The 19,385-nt window shown below is 38.1% G+C and overlaps 1 protein-coding gene across 2 annotated transcripts; it reads left to right on the top strand.

Moving 5' to 3' along the window:
* The first annotated feature begins 8,639 nt into the window (after nucleotides 1–8,639).
* Nucleotides 8,640–11,771, top strand: LOC122645652 (LRR receptor-like serine/threonine-protein kinase GSO2). 2 transcript variants are annotated; one of them, XM_043838981.1, is made up of 5 exons: nucleotides 8,640–9,117; nucleotides 9,546–9,806; nucleotides 9,915–10,784; nucleotides 10,986–11,492; nucleotides 11,531–11,771. In XM_043838981.1, exons 1-4 carry the CDS (start codon nucleotides 8,688–8,690, stop codon nucleotides 11,450–11,452), a joined length of 2,028 nt encoding a protein of 675 aa, XP_043694916.1. In that variant the 5' UTR covers nucleotides 8,640–8,687; the 3' UTR covers nucleotides 11,453–11,492; nucleotides 11,531–11,771. The 2 variants fall into 2 exon arrangements, with proteins under 2 accessions (XP_043694916.1, XP_043694909.1); XM_043838974.1 differs by having other exon boundaries at nucleotides 10,986–11,500; nucleotides 11,541–11,771.
* Nucleotides 11,772–19,385: the final 7,614 nt, after the last annotated feature.

Raw genomic sequence — 19,385 nt, 5'->3', positions numbered from 1 at the left:
CTTGAGAGGGACTGTCAAAATTAAAAAGTTCAATTTTTTTTTTTTGTTAAAGGGAAATTTTATTCATAAATGGGGCAGGAGCACAAGACATTCTGATTACAAAGATCGATCAAGAAGTCAAGAAGTCAAGAAGTGGATTTGAGTCATACTGTCTTATTTGCCATAGACAAGACCTTCCTGACTAGAGAGTGAGCAACCTTGTTACATCTCTAGAAATATACAAAAATAGGCAAATTGAGAAGTGCGCAGTTAATGCGTGAATATCTTCCACTTCTTATATTATCAATAGGGTGTGAAAGGGAGAAAATTTCTCTTCACTAAAAAGCTCAAGTGATCACTTAAGGGATCCTTCACTCAACTTTATGGCCACCATTCTTCAGTGTTGGAAGTTCCAAATCTCATACTCTATGAAAGTTATTGGAAATTTGATGGTTAAGGGTTAGTTTGATTCGAAGGCATCTTCTTGTTTTATAATTAGGGTGTGAAAAGGAGAAAGTTTCTCTTCACCATGTTGGGGATCATAATTCAATTCTTTCTTTCTATATTGGTGATGTTCGACGACATTGCCCTTAGAGTCCCATCCAATCGAAATAAAGACATGGAATCTCTTAACCGCGAGTGAAGAGAAACTTAGTCCGTTGTAATAATAAAGGAAAATTCACATAGTATCACTTGCAAGTGTGAATTTGGCCAAGTGATTTTCATACTGAGCTCTCTCTTAAAAGCTTTCTTCCTTAGGTTTCACTGATATTTCAACACATTAATTCCATCATTGGCCTTTTGAAATGCAACATGATTTACCCATATTGTGTCAGATCCGCAAATATTATTGTTTTGGGTTTTTTTTCCCATCACCATGCCTAATGAAGTATAATGATTTACTATTTGTCAGACGGCATTACATGGTTATTCTATGTGATAGAGGATTGGATAAGCATCTATTTGGTATAATTTCAGCTTAAAATGAGTAGAAGGAAGTAGCTAAAATTACAAAAGATGTTATTTTATATTTTATATTCACCTCCATTTGATGGCATCTTGGTAATTTTACTAAAACTTTGTATCAGAGTTTGAGGAACTTTCCTCACTTATTTTGGACAAAATGTGACCATTGAGATGTATGTGGGGTCCTTTATCACATGAACCAACCCATGTACTACCAAGTGACAAATAAGAAAACGTTATACTTCACTAGGCATAGTGACACCTAGAAGGACATGGTTTGGGCTGGGTTTTCTACCTCCCATGACCCATATGGATACTAGTATCATGAGAACTGTAAAACTCAAGAGGAAAGTTTTGTTGTAAAGGAAGACTATTTCAGATACACTTATTTAGAACCATGGGTAAGTGTACTCAACCACATTCCAAGTCTCTTTCTTTCCCCAATAATTTCTGTTTCCAACATTAAATAATGTTTTTTAACCCTCCATTTATGTCTTATTATATTGAATTTCATGTTCATTTGCATGTCCTGTAACCTGTGAGTCAAAGGACAACTTAATTAATGATTGATTAACATAGGGATTATGGTGCAAACCTCGGATTCTCCCTATAATTACATGTTAATTAAGTTTATAAAAAATTGAGGAGATGCCTTGTACCTTTGCAAAAGAGAATGAGAAAGTGTGAAAAGGGATTACTCTTTAATAAAGAAAGCATATAGGAGAGGTTAAAGAGTAGAGAGATCCTCCTACCACCTTATGGATGGGAAGTGGGAACCTTATTCCTACTTTTTAATGGCACATATGATGGACCAAAGAGAAGAATGATGAGTACTAGAAGAGTGTAAGGTGAGAACTCATACTTCTGGCAGGACATAGTGAGATGGCAGTGGAAGAGAATACTGTTAGTTCATGACCTAAAAGCTTAACAGTGAGAGACAACTATGGAAAGTGGTGATGTTTATGCTTTTTATGTAAAAGAAAAGAAAATGCACTAGGGTTAAGTTAATTTAATGGCTAAAGAAAAGTGAAGATGGAGATTAGTATTCACTCTTACCTACATTATATATTCACATACAGGTAGGGATGTAAATGCATAACCAAAATCCAAATCCGAATAGGAACATCCGTATTTGTTTAGGAACATCCGTATTTGTTTAGAGATATCTGAAAAATAATCCGAATACTTCGATTAAAACCCGTCCGGAAAAAAAAAATTCGAATATTTAATAATGAAAAAATAAGTAAATAATGATTTTGAGGGTTTTTGAAGATTCAACACATTCTAGAATATGATGAAAAGAAAATCATGATCTAAGAGATATGGATTGAGAATGAATTGTATCCGCTAGGGGGAAGAAGGTCCGGGTTACACAAGGCAGAGATTTAAACGGATGGTGAAAAATTCGATTCCGATCCGTATCCGAATCCATTTAGAAGTATCCGCATTCAGCCAGGGAATATCTGGCTCTGATCACATCTGATCTGTATCCGATCCGTTTACATCCCTACATGCAGGTAGGTAGTTACATAACCCCAAATATTCCAATTGAAAAGTTAAAACACCATGTCTCACTGGGATTAAAATCTTCTGCAGTGCGGCCCTAAGAACTTGATACGTGAAAGAAGTTTTATTCAATGGTGTGAGCTCGATGCAAGGTAGTTTTTTTCTTACTTTCTTCTCGAGCTCGGCACCATTGAATGTCGCATCTTCCACGTGTCTAGTTTTCAGGCCCGCACGGCAATGCATTGCCAGATTAGGGCACTGCTTAGGAATTTTTTGTGTCTCACTTAGATGGCTTATTTATGGAGAAGAATCAATAGAGAGAGAGAGAGAGAGAGAGGAGTATAGGTCCTACACTATTCTGGAGGAACTTAAGAGATCAGAGTTCCATGAAGATGTGTGTAAGGTATGGAATAGTAGCTAGTACCCTTACCAACGAAGGAGAGACTTGGATGGATGGATACCCATCACCCATCAGTCGGCAACAAAGACATTTGAAATTTAAAAGGAAGGAAGGAAGGAAGGAAAAATAGTTAAGAGTTTTTGCTCTCCGTTCAATTTACAAAATTCAATAATAAGTCATGAGTAGTCATGACTCTTGTGATTGTTCATCAAAAGCACTTTTTGTGGTAGGTCAGGTTGAGGTCCCCCAATTGTCTTTTATCTACCTATGTCTCCAATAAGTAATTTCCATGGTTCCATCATCCAATGTTTGAATTTTACAATTGATTGATATCTTTCTCAATCTGATTGTGTCTGTGCCTTGACTATGTAGGTTGTGGACCTACCCCTTTTCTGTCTCTGTCTATGTCTCTGTCTCCGTCTCCGTCTCCGTCTCCTATATGTAATCATTTTCACTATCAACTAGTCCTTATTAATCTCTCCCTTCACGAGGGTAAATGCTAAAGGGTATATGGTAACTCCTCACTGGCCCTCAGTGTGTACTGAGAAAGGCATGCATGCATGGAGTAGTTCAAAAAACCCACTAACACATTGAAGATGGGTACTATGGTAGGGTCATAAGATCTTCATCAAGTGAGTGACCCATAACAATTATCAAACACTTTAATGACTTCCAGAATTTGCCCACAATGGGGACAAATTCTCATCCATTATGAAGCAGAATTTAGTTCGTCTCCAGGGAGGCATGCGCCCAGGGTGCTGTCAGGGGGCATCGAGCAATTGAGTTATACTGTACATATCTTGGCGTATGTTTAGAGATGTGTACGGCACAACTCAACGGTTGACAATACCCTGAGCGCGTTCCCTGCTCCCTGGAGACGATCCTATAAAGCAACACTTACTGCATAGGGATGACCCATGAGTAGAGTTTGATCACTTATTGGAAACAGTAATAAATGTCCATAATTTTGAACCATAAAAAAATTGGTTTGTTAAGTAGAAAAATGGGGATTCTAATCAGATCCAACATTCCCCCCGTAGGTAAGTCAAAACCACGGTAAACGTGGACAGCGGCAGGGAATGTCGAACGATATCATGTTAAATTTTTATCTCAAAAGATAGATGTATCAAATGGAAATACTATGAAATAAGAATTACACTCAACAGTAAATAATGTGGAATCCAACAAAAACATCCAAATGGCCATGAGCCCAGACACAGGATGGGGCAGAGTGATGAGGTATTGTCGCCCTCACTCCTTGGTCCTAAGTTCTAACTAATGACTTCCAACACCGGCGGACTTCCTCCATCAGTCCATTGTTTGTCTCCTATTAATTAAATTACGACCTTATTTATGGAAAACCACGTTTTTACGTAATGAGCTTTTAGCTAGCTTATTGGGCTTCCCTTTCTCCCACATGCATTGAACTTGGCTGAGTCACTCTTGACTGATGAGAGAAGAATGTCAAAACCCAACTCCACCACTGTCGTCTCCGTCAATCACCATAATAAAATGCACAAAAAAAGTGACTTGATACAATCCATTCTATTCTGTAGAATAAGAAGGGAGGACTGAGTTTCCCTCCACCCACGGTGAATTCGATCTCATTAACTGAGGGACAATAGAGATTGAAAAAGGGTATCAAAAGGTATTTTGGAACATACTAAAACCCTAAGAGGGTTCTGTGAACCTTAGGATGGTGGGTCAACCGTCCTCTATGGCCTATGGGTAGAGGAAAACTCTGTCCTAAAATATAAGGGTTTTTTTTTTTTTTTTTTTTTTTTTAAAATTTAACAAATCCTAAAATATAAGTCATAAATGACATTAACAGTAAATTAACATGCATATATACATATATTTGGGAGAAAGTTCAATTAACAGGGAGGATACTCTTCATCCCCTCACACAAACATTATTTATTTATTTATTGAAGAAAAGAGAAAACACAAGATTAAAGAATGAGAAAGCACAATGTACCCCCTAGGGTTTATTAATTTTATTGTTTTTTAATTATTTTTTTATAATAGAAATAAAGATATATTAAATAAACGAAAAGAAGGTCTCTATAACATTATCTTTAATTACAAAATCATGTTTTTTATCTAAGGCATATATAGTTTTGAGGTTAGTGAGTTCCAAGATATTGTCATTCTGAGTGGAGCAGATGGGAATGCTTGAGATGGACTCCATTACTTTCATCAAAAGGGGAATAATGTTCCACGACCAAATAGCTATAGTGGGTGAAACAATGATACCAAGAAGATCCTTCTTGTAGCACCAACTACCTTGATCTGATATCCTAATTGGGAAGCTTGATCGAGCCCTAATGCAAGACTAAATACCTCTGACTCTAAAAAATGATTAGTTTTCAGGTATCGTGCAGCTATCAAAATAAGATATCATTCCAACAAAATGCTATATATCCTTCCTGATATGTAAAAGGAAAAGTTAAAAGTCCATGTGCAAATCATAATAGGATAGTGTAATATAGGTAATGAATCCAAATAAGATAGTAAAAAATTACCACACATATTAGACATATGTACATCACAAGGAGAAGACAGGGATGGAGGGGAAATATTCAAATCCCTCAACCACTTGAGAGCATTCTTAAGGATCCAATCAGGATTGGGTTCCATGGAGCACCTTAGGAATATTTCTAAGGTGCCAAATAAATACAGAGAAAACCATCATTTTTTAAAATAAATGACCCCCCCCCCCAAAAAAAAAAGAAGTCATAGTAGATTTAAGAGTCTATTATGGATTAAGGGCAAAAACACTTTTTTGTCATTTATGCGGATACTTTAATGAGTATGTGCTCATAAGACCCAAAATTGAAGGGTAAAACAGTTATTTGCTTTTATTAGTAGAAAGACATGCTCCCGCCTCCTCCTTTATCTTCTCCTACCTGCAAAACCCTATGACCTCCCTCTCTCATCTTCACTGTTCTCCATCTCCTACTTTCCTGAGTGGCCGGTCCCCATCTACAAAACATATTCCTCTATCTCATTTTCTATTCTCCTCGAAAATCCCAATCCATTGCCGCTTCATCAATCCTCCATTTTCACTGCAATATCCTATTCTCCATGGCCATGTTCCAACTCCCAATCTCACAGAGACCTTTGTGCATACCCTCTTTCCCTCCTCCCAATCCATCAACGACCGTTGCCTCTCTCAATTAGCTCCATCCCTCTCAAATCTCTTCAACCACTTCCACAAGCTCAACATCCATTTCTAAAACTTCTCCCTCCTCTGTAGATTCTCGACTCCTTCAACCCACTCTATCTCTCTGCAAGGGATTCATCAACTCATTCTCTTATTTAATGGCTCATTTCAGAAGAAATATGGAAATATCTCATTGGATTGAAATGAATCCTTCAACCCCCTATATCTCTCTACAATGATTCCCTATCCTTTACGTTTAGAGATGATTTGGGATAGAAGATGGGTGATGAGAGAATTTCTTCATCTACCACTAAATATATATATGGGCTTTGAGCCAATTTCTCTAAAAATAGTCGAGTTTTAAAGTTGAATTTCCTTAACTTGGGCTTATTTATTCAAAAATTTTATAAAAATTATTTACACAGGTCATTTTACAATCTATTGTGTTTAGTAGTTAGCAAATAGTTTTTATTTTTTGATCAAAATAATTTTTAGTAATAATTTTTTTTTAAAAATATACCAAAAACAAAATGAAAAATAATACCAAAAAAAACTATAAATCCTTGGTCTTGGATCAAGTATGGAAAAAATTAATCCCGAGGTAGCTGGAATTGTATGTAAGCCCTAGGTTCGGGGTTCACTCAGTCTTTTTGCTATATTTTTTCTACCAAGGATGAGTGGATAACCGGTGCTTGGTCACATGAGTAAAATCCAAAATAATCTTCTCTCTAATTTGTTGAATCAAAATCTAACCTTGATTCATACGTAGAGAAGAATAAATTTTTTTTTTCAAAGCAGCCGTACGTACATTTGACTTCCCGAGATAAATAGGAAAAATCTTGTACCGTGAGAATTTAAAAAAAAATTGTCCTCTTTGTCAAATCGTGAAAAATGCAAAGGGGCCCAAAAAAGATTAAAAAGAGAAAAAAAAAAAGATTTTTCCCTGACAGACGCAGAAATCAAACAGTAGAGGGTACTTTTGTAATAAACATGACAAGTCAAGGAATAAGTTGCCGTGTTGGACGGAGGCAGAGGTTGGAATCGTCTTTTACTAAATAGTGTCAGAAGTCAAGAGTGGACATATCGATGGAAGAAAAAGTAAACAAAAGCCCAAAGCTTTATTGTAAGGAACTTCGAATTCGAATTTCACCCTCCAAAGGAATCTATACTTTCAGTTCCGCACATTATAATGCGACGCGCGAGTTGTATCACGCGCACTTGGATCCATTTGTTACAGTGCGCACCCGTGCCATTGGAACTCAGAACTAACTATCAGGTATCTATGGTAGACCATATGGACTGTCTACTACAGCTCTCAAAATAGATCAGATGGCCATACTTGTCCAATCATGTTAGACATTAATAAGGGATGTCAAATCCTAGACCGAATGTACCGAATTAACCCGAATCTAAACCGAAATGAAACCTATTGGATCGATTTTGAATTGGATTTGTACAACACCGAATTCAAATCGGATCGTATTAAAACCAGTAAGAAACCAAATTGATTTTAGAAAATTGAACCTGAAATTAAACCCAAATCAATATGATTCGATAAGAACCCTTTCGTCAGCCTATTTAATTAATAGATTGCCACTACGTCTGATTCGAGTGTCTCCGTCATCCGTTCCGCTGATGAGGTTGCTACTTTATTGATATGATATTAAACGTTGCTTAGAAGCGGTCACAAGGTTTGTTTTGGCAGCGTAACGATCACCCTATTACAAGAGGAAACTGATTTGACAACAACAAATTCAGCCTTATTCCAATTTAATGGGATCCTCTATATGGATCTGACAAAACAAAGTAGAGAACACCAAAGTTTAAACAAGAAAAGGAGATGAAGGATGGGAAAAGAGGTATGGGGGATTAAAAAAACATAAAATAAAATACAGCAAAATGAAAGATGAAGGGTGAAAGTAAGAGGACGGAGGCATAGCCCAACAAATAAGGAGAATCTCAGTTAAATGGGGTCTAGAACATGGATCCTTGCCCTCCAACAAACATACTTAGTACAAGATTAGACACATTCCTCATAAATTTTCCTATGGTCATTTTAGGCCTACTCCTAACTCTTATAAATCCATTAATCGAAATCATATCACTCCTCTCCTTTGAACATGATCATACAATCTCAAATCACTCGCTCAGAGGTTGTCATTGATCAAGGCAACTCTCATTTTAGTTCTAATACGATCATTTCGTACTCGATAAGAAATTGATATCACCTCAAAATTAATAATATTTATTGATGTATTTACATGGTAGACCGAACTCAAACTGAACCAAATCAATACCAAACCGATAAGAAAAATCTTAAAATCGATATGAAACCAAAACCAAATCAAAATCAATGAAATCAAACCAAAACCGGTCCAAACTAACAGATTGACACTCCTACTCCCAATCCAGATTCCAGTGTAGAAAAGATGATGGATCGTTGTTTCCATTTACAGTGGCTCTTTTATGAATATTTTTTTTTTCTCATTATCAACTCTTTGGTGATTGGGGCTTGATCGGTAACTTTCTAGTTCTCTGCAGAGCTTGGAGGGCTTCGCTTCGTACACAGATTCGAACTCTCGATGCTCTGCATTTCAAGAAGAAAAACAAAGAGATTAGAGGAACTAGAGGGAGAGGGCTTCTGAGGGAGTTTGTTGGCGAAAGAACAAAGATGGGTGGCTGTGCTTCTCTCTTCTCTCTTGTTCTTCTTTTTGCATTTGCTGGTCCGCAACTTGTTTACGGAAATGTGGAGCTGAGAGCGCTTATGGAGATGAAAGCTTCTCTAGACCCTGAAAACAGATTTCTTTCCTCTTGGAATAGCAACGGTGACCCATGTAGCGGCTCGTTTGAAGGTATCGCTTGTAATGAGCATGGTAAAGTAGCTAACATCTCGTTGCAGGGGAAGGGTCTCTCTGGACGGGTTCCTCCGGCAGTCGCTGGTCTTCAACGTTTGTCTGGCCTTTACCTACACTACAACTCTTTATCTGGAGAGATCCCCAGAGAAATTTCCAATCTTACTGAGCTGTATGACCTGTATCTCAACGACAATAATCTCTCCGGGAACATTCCACCTGAAATAGGAGATATGGCTAGTCTCCAAGGTTAGTTGCAAACCATAACTTCTTGTAGTGAATTTTTTTTTCTTCTTGCCTACTAGTTTCCTCTTCCCTCAAACTTGAACTCCCATTTTGGAAGAAGGCTTAACTCAGCTGGGTTTTATTTCTTCTGGGTAAACGATTAGTCTCCAGACTTCCTAATCAGAAAAAAGAAAAGTTGAGGAGGAAAAAAAAAGATTTGTCTTCCGAGTTCGTTGCAGAGCTCAATGTGATGTTTACGAAACTTCTGTCCTACTAAAATGCCGCTTAAAATGAAATAATTCTGATTTGTGTACAGATTTTCATTTTTCTGTTTAAGTGTGGGAGCTATGGTAGTGATTGAAGTTCTGATCTTGCTTGGGAGTGTTCGCCCACTTTCGTTTTATTTCCTGGTATTCTAAGCTCCGATCATTGGGATTTTATCTGTTTTGTAGTTCTACAACTTTGTAGTAACCATCTGACGGGGGAAATACCGACACAGTTGGGTTCTCTGAAGAAGCTTAGCGTTCTCGCTCTTCAATCTAATCGAATATCCGGTGCTATTCCTGCCAATTTAGGAGAGTTGCAGACGCTGACGAGGTTGGATGTAAGCTTTAATCAATTATTTGGTTCAATTCCAGCAAAACTAGCTGATGTTCCTCAACTGAAAGTTCTAGACGTCCGTAACAATACTCTCTCGGGCAACGTCCCACCTGGTAATGGGTTCCACTCCTTGTTTTTGGTTCCTCTGCTCTCTCTGTTTTGATCTGATGGGCTCAAAGAACCTCCTTTTAACTTTCGATTTCGTCCTTGTGTTAATGCAGCTCTGAAGAAATTGAATGATGGATTCCAATACGGGAACAACTCGGGCTTATGTGGAGTTGCGTTTCCTTCTTTGAGAACTTGCACTGCTACGGATCAGCAGAACCCTGATAGACTCGAACCTCTTGGAGCTGTCACAAATGGCACTTCTACGAAATTCCCAGAAACTGCAAATTTCCAGGTGCATTGCAACCAGACCAATTGCTCAAATCCATCAAAACCCCCTCGAGTTGCAGTTGTCATTGGAGTTATTGCAATTACTGTTGCATTGATGGTTACCGGGCTACTCACCTTCTCGTGCTACCGTCGCCGGAAACAGAAGATTGGAAGTGCTTTTGATACCTCAGATAGTCGTCTTAGCACTGACCAGGCCAAAGAGGTCTACAGGAAGAGTGCCTCTCCGCTCATCAGCCTTGAGTACTCTAACGGGTGGGATCCATTGGCTGATGGGAGGAATGTGAATGGGTTCTCACAGGACGTTCTTCAAAGTTTCAGGTTCAATCTGGAAGAGGTGGAGTCAGCTACTCAGCATTTCTCAGAGGTGAATCTATTGGGAAAGAGCAACTTCTCGGCCATCTATAAGGGAATTTTAAGAGATGGGTCTGTTGTTGCTATCAAGAGCATCAACAAATCTAGCTGTAAGACGGAAGAGGGTGATTTCTTAAAGGGTTTGAACATACTAACTTTGTTGAGACATGAAAACCTTGTTGGGTTAAGAGGTTTTTGCTGTTCCAGAGACAGGGGTGAGTGCTTCCTCATCTACGAATTTGTCCCGAATGGGAACTTGTTGCAGTATCTTGATCAGAAGGAAGGTAATGGCCGGTTTCTTGAATGGTCCAATAGGGTTTCCATCATCCATGGCATTGCTAAAGGTTAGTTTTCAGCTTCTTGTTATTGAAATCTTCATAAGCTAGACAAAAAATTGAAAAAAAAAGGGTCCTGCTCCTTCTCCTACGTGATTTTACTTCTCCATCCCAGATTAGGGATTGACTTTACCTATTGGAAAGAACAATTGGGTCCTTCAAATTTCTTGTTCCTCATGCTCTTACTGAAGTTTTGTTTCTGTTGAACAGGTATTGAGTACTTACACAGCAACAAACCTACCAAACCTGCTCTTGTTCATCAAAACATATCAGCGGATAAGGTGCTCATCGACCAGGGATTCAAGCCATTGCTCTCGGACTCTGGCCTGCACAAGCTCCTGGCAGATGACATTGTGTTCTCAGTACTCAAGGCCAGTGCTGCAATGGGATACCTAGCCCCAGAGTATACCACCACTGGCCGATTCACAGAGAAGAGTGATGTATATGCATTTGGGGTAATTGTACTTCAGATACTCTCTGGAAGACGAATGATCAGCCAATCAATGCGAGTGGGAGCTGAAACATGCAGGTTTGAAGAATTCATGGACAAGAATCTTGATGGGAAGTTCTTAGAAGCTGAGGCAGAAAAAATGACGAGAATAGCTTTGGATTGCACCCATGAGTCACCTAACCATAGACCCAACATGGAAACGGTGATTCAAGAACTGAGCAAATGAGGTAGCAATTCCCCTTCGTCCATTGTTCTGATGACTTATTAATTGGGGGCCTTGCTTGTGCAAAATTTTCCAACAGGGTGGGTGTAAGGTGCAGAGATGGGGGCCATATCTCACTAACTCACTGATTCTGAACCTTCTAGCTCTTGATTCTTCTGTGCTGTGCTGTGTCCTTTCCTGAGGACAGAGGGTTGGCTATTTTAAATTGTGTTTTCTTCTGGTCCTCGCAGCTCGGAAGCTTTCTGTGTTTGCATTAATTGATCTTCAGCTGTGTAATGTAGCTTGGTACCCCCATTACTAATGCTAAAGAAGAAAATAGCTTCTCAATCTTCTGCTTTTCTTCTTTAACCTCTAAAGGGTTGCGTTGTGTACGAACCTCTTGAAGCGATGATTAACCATTGAAATGCATGAGAGGGATCTCCCATTGAAGTCCATGGAAGTCACATAGGCCTGTTTTGGTTGCAAAGGTAATAATGGGAAGAAAACTGAAATTAAATCAAAACTAAAATGAGAGTTCTATATAACCTAATATGATTGAGTAACTAACTCAAAAATTTCTTAATTTAAGGAGGAAAGAAAAAGATTTTAGGATCGAGTTTTCCTCTTGTGAATGAGATCCCATTCATGATTCACCGCCGGGTGGGAAAGGGTATCGGGAGGGTATTTTGGGCAATACCAAAAGCTTAGGAGGGGTTTGTAAGCCATAATTCACAAACCCTAGGATGGTGTGTGAACAGTCCTCTATGGTTGGAGGAGAACTTGGTTGTTTTGAAAGTTTCGAAACCATTTTATTAAGAATTTAAGATAGTTACACAATCATATTTGAATGTTTTTATGAGGATTTTTTCTAATGCTTTTTCACAGTCCTAGATATTCTCTCTCTTTCCTGATCGTTCGTCTGGGCCTCCTATCAATGAAATCTATTCCCACGCCTTGATTGGAATGCCGTCCTTAGGAGATTTCCCCCCCACACTGCGGGCATAAAAAACTTTGCATCAGAAACTGAGGGGGTGAATGTTCATGTACGTGTAACGACTCACTGCTGTTCAGATGGAACATTCCCACAGAGTGGATTCCATCTGAACGACTGTGAATCGTTCATTCACATACATTCACATATGCGAACATTCCCTGCACTCAGAAATTCTCTCCTTTCTTTTTTAAACTGATTTCACTTTCCTTCCAAGCATATCCATATAGAAACCTTGATATAGCCATAAGAAACAAGTTTATAATTCTTACATCCTTGAGAGCACCAATAAAATTGAAAATGTAAATGGAATAAGAAACAAGTTCATTAATTATTCTTGCACGGCAACAAACCTACCAATCCTATTCTACACCCCTGTTCAGCCCTGTGAGATGGTGGAGGCAGTCCATCCAAAACAAACACCAGACTAGATACCAGAGGCATATTACCCAAAAAACCCAACAGAGCTGGTATCACTAGAAATTTTGGAAACACTGACTGAAGTGGGGAATTGACTCTTAAAGATTGGCTTCTGCAAAGGGAAAGGAACCGAGAACCCACATCTGACTGTCTCTCTCTCTCTCCTTAGACTTGACTGCTAGTGTTTGGACACGGAATTCTACTTAATATTTAAAACATCCACTTCTCATAGAATTGAATAAATAGTAAATCCAAGAATGGACCTGTTCTTTTTTTCTTAGGTTTGTTCTTCGTCCCACACACACACACACACACACACACAAAGAGAGAGAGAGAGAGAGCGAGTTGGAAACAATCTTCCAAAACATACATATCAATATATATATGTAACAAAGGAGTTAGATTACTTATCTTAATGTAGACAAACCAAGATCAATGATGACAATCTTAAGTACCATATAACACGTCATAAGCCTGAAAAATATGAAGAAAATAAAAGAAATGGTGGGGCTGAGTCGTGACAAAAGTCACTCTCCTTAAGACTGTAGACGCCCCCTATGGTGCAGTCGGGTCCTTGCGAATCAGCCTCCAAGATAAAACAGCGCTTCGGTTAAAGCTATCTAGTAATGATGCACTTCAAATACTAGGCTACTAAGGGCACGGAGAGTTGCACTCAATTGGATATAAACAACAGAAAAACAAAGCCGAGAGGAAAAACAAAAGAATTTTTCTCAAAAATTATTAGAGAAATGGACAAGACTCCTCTCTTTATATAGGAGAAGAAAAGGCACCCCCAAGGGTGTCTCCAAAGGATATGCCCATAAAACATGCCTTTTCCCATAAGATTTGTTTGTTGACCATTTAAACAAGTCTTCCAATAGGTACACCCATTGGTCATTTAGGCGTCTATTAGGAAACGGCAAAATTCTCTAATAAACCTTTTAATAAAGAATAAAAATATTTTGAATCAAATATTTTAAATGAATTTAAAATTCCAACAATCCCCCACAGATTCAAAATATCTAAAACAATCGACAAATCCAATTGAGTGAATTAGATATAGTAGGACGTATCGTTGCAGGTGTCTTTCAGACTTGAACCTACACTAGGTCTGATAGACTACGCTATAGTGTACGGGTGAAGTCAGACTTATTGAACCTTTCCTCATTGGTGTAGCCGACTAACCTACCATCCACCTCCTACCAATCGACCCTCGCGAAGCTCCCTTTTAATTATATGGACATTTTTATTTTTAATAATACTGGCCATGTCCCCATCTCAGCTTCATGGATGTTTAGAGAATTCACCTATAAAATTCTCATCGGTAGGCGGCCTAACCTCCTACATCCACTTAGGTCAGCCAGTGTGCACCACAGTTAACACACCCCCACATTTCGTAGGATTCGACTAATTAAGAGTCTAAAACTCATCCTCCTTTCATTGTGGTGGTACTACTTTCCCATCTAACCAGAATGAGCGAGTTTTAGTAGTACTAAACAGATCATCCGGTGACTTCGTTTTTACCCTTTGAACCTAATTGAGGATTAAACCTCTTCACATAGGTTGGGTGTCCATCACATGATCTATGACACAGGCTTTAAACTCATTCCTTTAGATGTATATCACAACAGTGGTCAGAGGCTATATAATCGTATTAGTCTTTTGTCTTGACTATACTGTATCGACACCGCTACCTTCCTTAGCCTCACCAAATATATAACTAAGACATATAAGTCTTTTTTCTCCACTGACCATATCATTTCCCTTCCGGATAAGTGCTTACATTGATTTGGTTTCGGCCATCACCATACATCTGTTATATTACTGATCATTAGCCTAGTGGCTCCTAATCCAACCTTTTTACAAGCCATAAACTTGTAAAATTAAATCACCCCACCAACACATGTTTGTACATGCCACATTTGAACTAAGGTATTGTTCCAAATATTTACACAACCGAATCTAAACATATCTATTAGATTTAATTTCCAAATAGAGATTAATCATTCTACTTGGTTTTATTTATCTCTTAAGAAGAGACTCAATATGTAAATATACGCATTCTCAAAATAAACCCCCATATTTTGGATTTATCACGTTCAGAGATGTAAGCCAAAATAATATGAGATTGCCCTTGTGAGAAAATCGCAACCCCCATACTTCCATACTAATTTACCCATGCAACATTACTTGCATATCACATATAGTATGACTTTCAAATTCATGTTCCATGCAATTTTAGGTTTCTCATCAAGGGTTTCTTCCCCAAGGGGTTTGAGGGTAAGGAGGCTTCAAGAAAGCTTCCCCCTAAGTTCAGTAGGGTCATATGACCTCATTAGGTCCATGTAATCCCAAGAACTCAAGAGGGAAGGCAACAAGAATCCTATTTTAGGACATAATAGGATAGAAATCCTAAGCCTTTCAATTGGAGAGGGATTGCGAGCTTTAGGACTAGCCATGGAGTGAAATAGCTCCACAATAATTACAACCAAGGGTTTCAATCGACCTTTGGGTTCAAAGACAAACCCTGGATCGATTCTCTCCCATTTCTCCAAATCCCAAATCAAAATAAAATAAGGGAGACAGCTTTAATGGCTTACCTACCTTAAGGGAGAAGCTCCACGTTAAGGCTCCAAGAGGTGGGGTCTCTAACCTCCCACTAAGCTGCTGCACTCTTCTCCCTCCTTCTCTCCTTCCTCTTTACTCCTCCACGTTTAGGGTAGATAAGAATGATGAATGAGAAGTAAATGTTCTCTCTCTCCCTCTTGGACTTATTTATAATAAGTGGGTATTTGGGCACCTCAAGTCAAATGGGTCATGAGGGCTTAATGGGTTGACCCATTAGTTCTATGTGGGTAAATGAATGGAATAACCCATCCTTAGGTCAATAGGGTTAAATGGGCCTTTAGTGAAATGGACCATACTAAGCTTTAACTAGGGAAAAACCCACTTTAAGATGGGTTCACATGAGATGGGTATAAGTCCTCAATGTACTTCCCAAAGGTAAGTGGGACCCGAAATTAAAATATTTCCTTCTCACATGAAATAGCTCGAGCGGTTCAGGTCTTGACCCGCACTTCGAGGTCACCAAGGAAAGAATAAATAATAAAACTTGAGGGCTAGAACTTACTTTTTCCCTATCATGGTTTATCACCCATGACCCCGAATAGCTTCGCCACCGCAATGCCAAGCTCATCACTGAACAAAGTATCCAACTGAGGCGACGGTCTAGGATGCTCTCTCCTAAACTCCTCGCTTCCCGGGCTGGTACTTGGAGGATAGTCAACAAAGTCGCCGTCAATGAACTTTCCCCACTAGCGGTTGAGGAATCTTTCCTCTACAGGTAAGCCCGTACTGTGGTCAATGATTTTGTAACTAGGTTTGACCATCATGGATAACAGATCACCAGCATACATGGCAGCGGTATCTACACGTCACGAGAAGGAATAATATTTAATTATATCTCGGGGTGCGGGTATAACACATAAACACCAATAGAATAAGCATTCGACCAATATGTATACAATGTCACTTATCTCTATCAACAACTGATTTGATCAACAAATACAATCACTTGGCTTTACTTGATTTACCGACCGATAAATCTATTGGACAAACCAACACTCAAATTATCTAATTTGATAACCGGGCCTCCAACCTATTCTCAAAATATAGATCAGTCAATATGGTCACACAGCTTTTATTAGCCATTAATTTCAGCCAAAAACATATGATGACCATCAAATACAACAAGTAGGCATTTAATGCAATCGTGACATGATGCAATATATATATATTTTAAACTTTGCATCATAACACGTTGTGATATATATGTAGCACCATGAAACACAACAACATAGATTGGCTAACCCATACCAAAAAGAAGTAGTTAGATTCCTTTCAATACATTAAAATAAGAGTATAAATTATCATATACTCAACCTAATAGTCACAAAGTGGTTTCCTTCACCTATAGTGAGATAATATCATTCATCAAATAAAATAATCTAATCAAACCTGATGATATAACCATGATCAATTCACTTTGATACACAACATAGGAATGATATTACACCAATCCATGTAACAAATAGGATAGCTAACAACCTAGGCAGATTGTGATTACCCCAACAATCACAAGCATTCGGTCAAAACCAATGTGATGGTTCAACATGAGAGTTCACTCATCAAATGCATGGATGTAAATATGTCAAAATAAAATACTTCTGGTTGGAAAAAGACATGCATATGATAGCCACAGAAGCAAAGCTGAATATTAAGAATGAGAGTCTCAAACCAAACCATATCAGCATTTTATAATACTACAGACATCGTACATCAGAATTCTCCAATCCTCAAACCAAACCATATGCTAATATTCACTGAAATCCAGATAATGAAAGCTACGGTTCTATAGACTCAAAAACTTATTACTCCAGTCCACATACAGATGGAGAGACATTGAACAGGTCAATTCGGACGGAATTCACCGCTTCGAACCTTTGAGAAAATATGGGCTCTACCGTTTCAAATCTTTGAAACCGTTGTGTTCCTTCTAATTCTCTATGGCCACCAGAGAAGGATCAACTTGGGAATTAATACTGCTCACATGGTTGCGGGCTAGCAAGGTGGGGTTTAACAGTACTGTTTCAGATCATTATACAGTGTTCTTGGACAAAGTGACCAGCAGGTTTCCACTTCTCCCAACGTCTCTTTGTTTGTTACAAAGAGATACAAACTTTCAAGTATAAAAACACAACAAACCATATTCCCATTCTCATATCCGCTCAAATAGGTAGACCATCCCGAAGAGGAAAACAGTTCACCAAATATAAATTTATCAATTACCCAACAAGATGGCACAGAGTATAATATGATCGATCGACCCACTATCTCATTATCTCAAAAGCAAGACAAAACAAACGAACTGTTTCTTTAAACAACACAACATACAATGTATTCATATCATTAATTATTAAAACTCAATCGGCCGTACAACTCATCACAACAGGATTTCAGTCATTGTAATGGCTTTAAATGCTTTGCTGAGATGAACCAATAAATAATCCAATGATGATAATCTGGTTGTCATGCCATGGAACGGTACAACAAATGACGACAGGTATTTCATCGTTCCTGACTATACGCCCTTCACCATTTCAAATTATAAAGCAAAAATACACTCTAGATGGACTGAGTCTCTTGCGAGAAGCACATTCATTAACCAAACGTGTACAACCCTCCAATAGAATTGCCAAATAAGTAATCAGAATTGCAAATAAAAGCAACTCTACAGTCTTAAGATTGTTGGAAACAATCTTCTAAAACATACATATCAATATATATATGTAACAAAGGAGTTAGATTACTTATCTTAATGTAGACAAACCAAGATCAATGACGACAATCTCAAGTACCATATAACACGTCATAAGCCTGAAAAACATGAAGAAAATAAAAGAAATGGTGGGGCTGAGTCGTGACAAAAGTCACTCTCCTTAAGACTATAGACGCCCCTTATGGTGCAGCCAGGTCCTTGCGAATCAGCCTCCAAGATAAAACAACGTTCCGGTTAAAGCTATCTAGTAATGATGCACTTCAAATACTATGCTACTAAGGGCACGGAGAGTTGCACTCAATTGGATATAAACAATAGAGAAACAAAGCCGAGAGGAAAAACAAAAGAAGTTTTCTAAAAAATTATTAGAGAAATGGACAAGACTCCTCTCTTTATATAGGAGAAGAAAAGGCACCCCCAAGGGTGTCTCCAAAGGATATGCCCATAAAACATGCATTTTCCCATAAGACTTGTTTGTTGACCATTCAAACAAGTTTTCCAATAGGTACACCCATTGGTCATTTAGGTGTCTATTAGGAAACGGCAAAACCGTCTAATAAACCTTTTAATAAAGAATAAAAATATTTTGAATCAAATATTTTAAATGAATTTAAAATTCCAACAGAGAGCTTTGCCTGCTTTGGATTTTCATTTTTCTTGGCTCCATTTGTTTCGGTGTAGAGTTTTTCGCCTACCTTGGATTTTCATTTTTCTTGGCTCCATTTGTTTCAGTGTAGAATTTTACCTGGGAAATTTTCTATAAAGCTTTGCCTACCTTGGATTTTCATTTTTCTTGGTTCCGTTTGTTTCGGTGTAGAATTTTACCTGGGAAATTTTCTATAGTAAACTTTACTTTGTAAATGTAAAATTGTACATGTTGACGAGTTTGGAAAACTTTTAAACATAGTAAAATTTTATAAATCAAATTTTTTGGAGTGAAAAGAAAATTTTCTAAGTAAGATTTTACGCCTAAACAAACAGAGGGATACAATACCTACACCTTTGGTTGGTTAAATTTACAAGCATGGGAAGCTTTTCTGCAATGGTTTAAAAAAAAAAAAACAAAAACAAAAAACATGATAGAAGCTGTGATTACACTAATCGATTAGGATTGCAATGTAAACGCCATAAATCAATCATAATGTGTTTGGACGCAGGTGATTCTTAACACCTAAAACACACTATCATGAGATTCATGGGTAGTACTA

The sequence above is a fragment of the Telopea speciosissima genome, chromosome 1 (genome assembly GCF_018873765.1).
Source record: "Telopea speciosissima isolate NSW1024214 ecotype Mountain lineage chromosome 1, Tspe_v1, whole genome shotgun sequence".
Lineage (NCBI taxonomy): Eukaryota > Viridiplantae > Streptophyta > Magnoliopsida > Proteales > Proteaceae > Telopea > Telopea speciosissima.
This window is presented reverse-complemented; position numbering and strand designations above follow the sequence as displayed.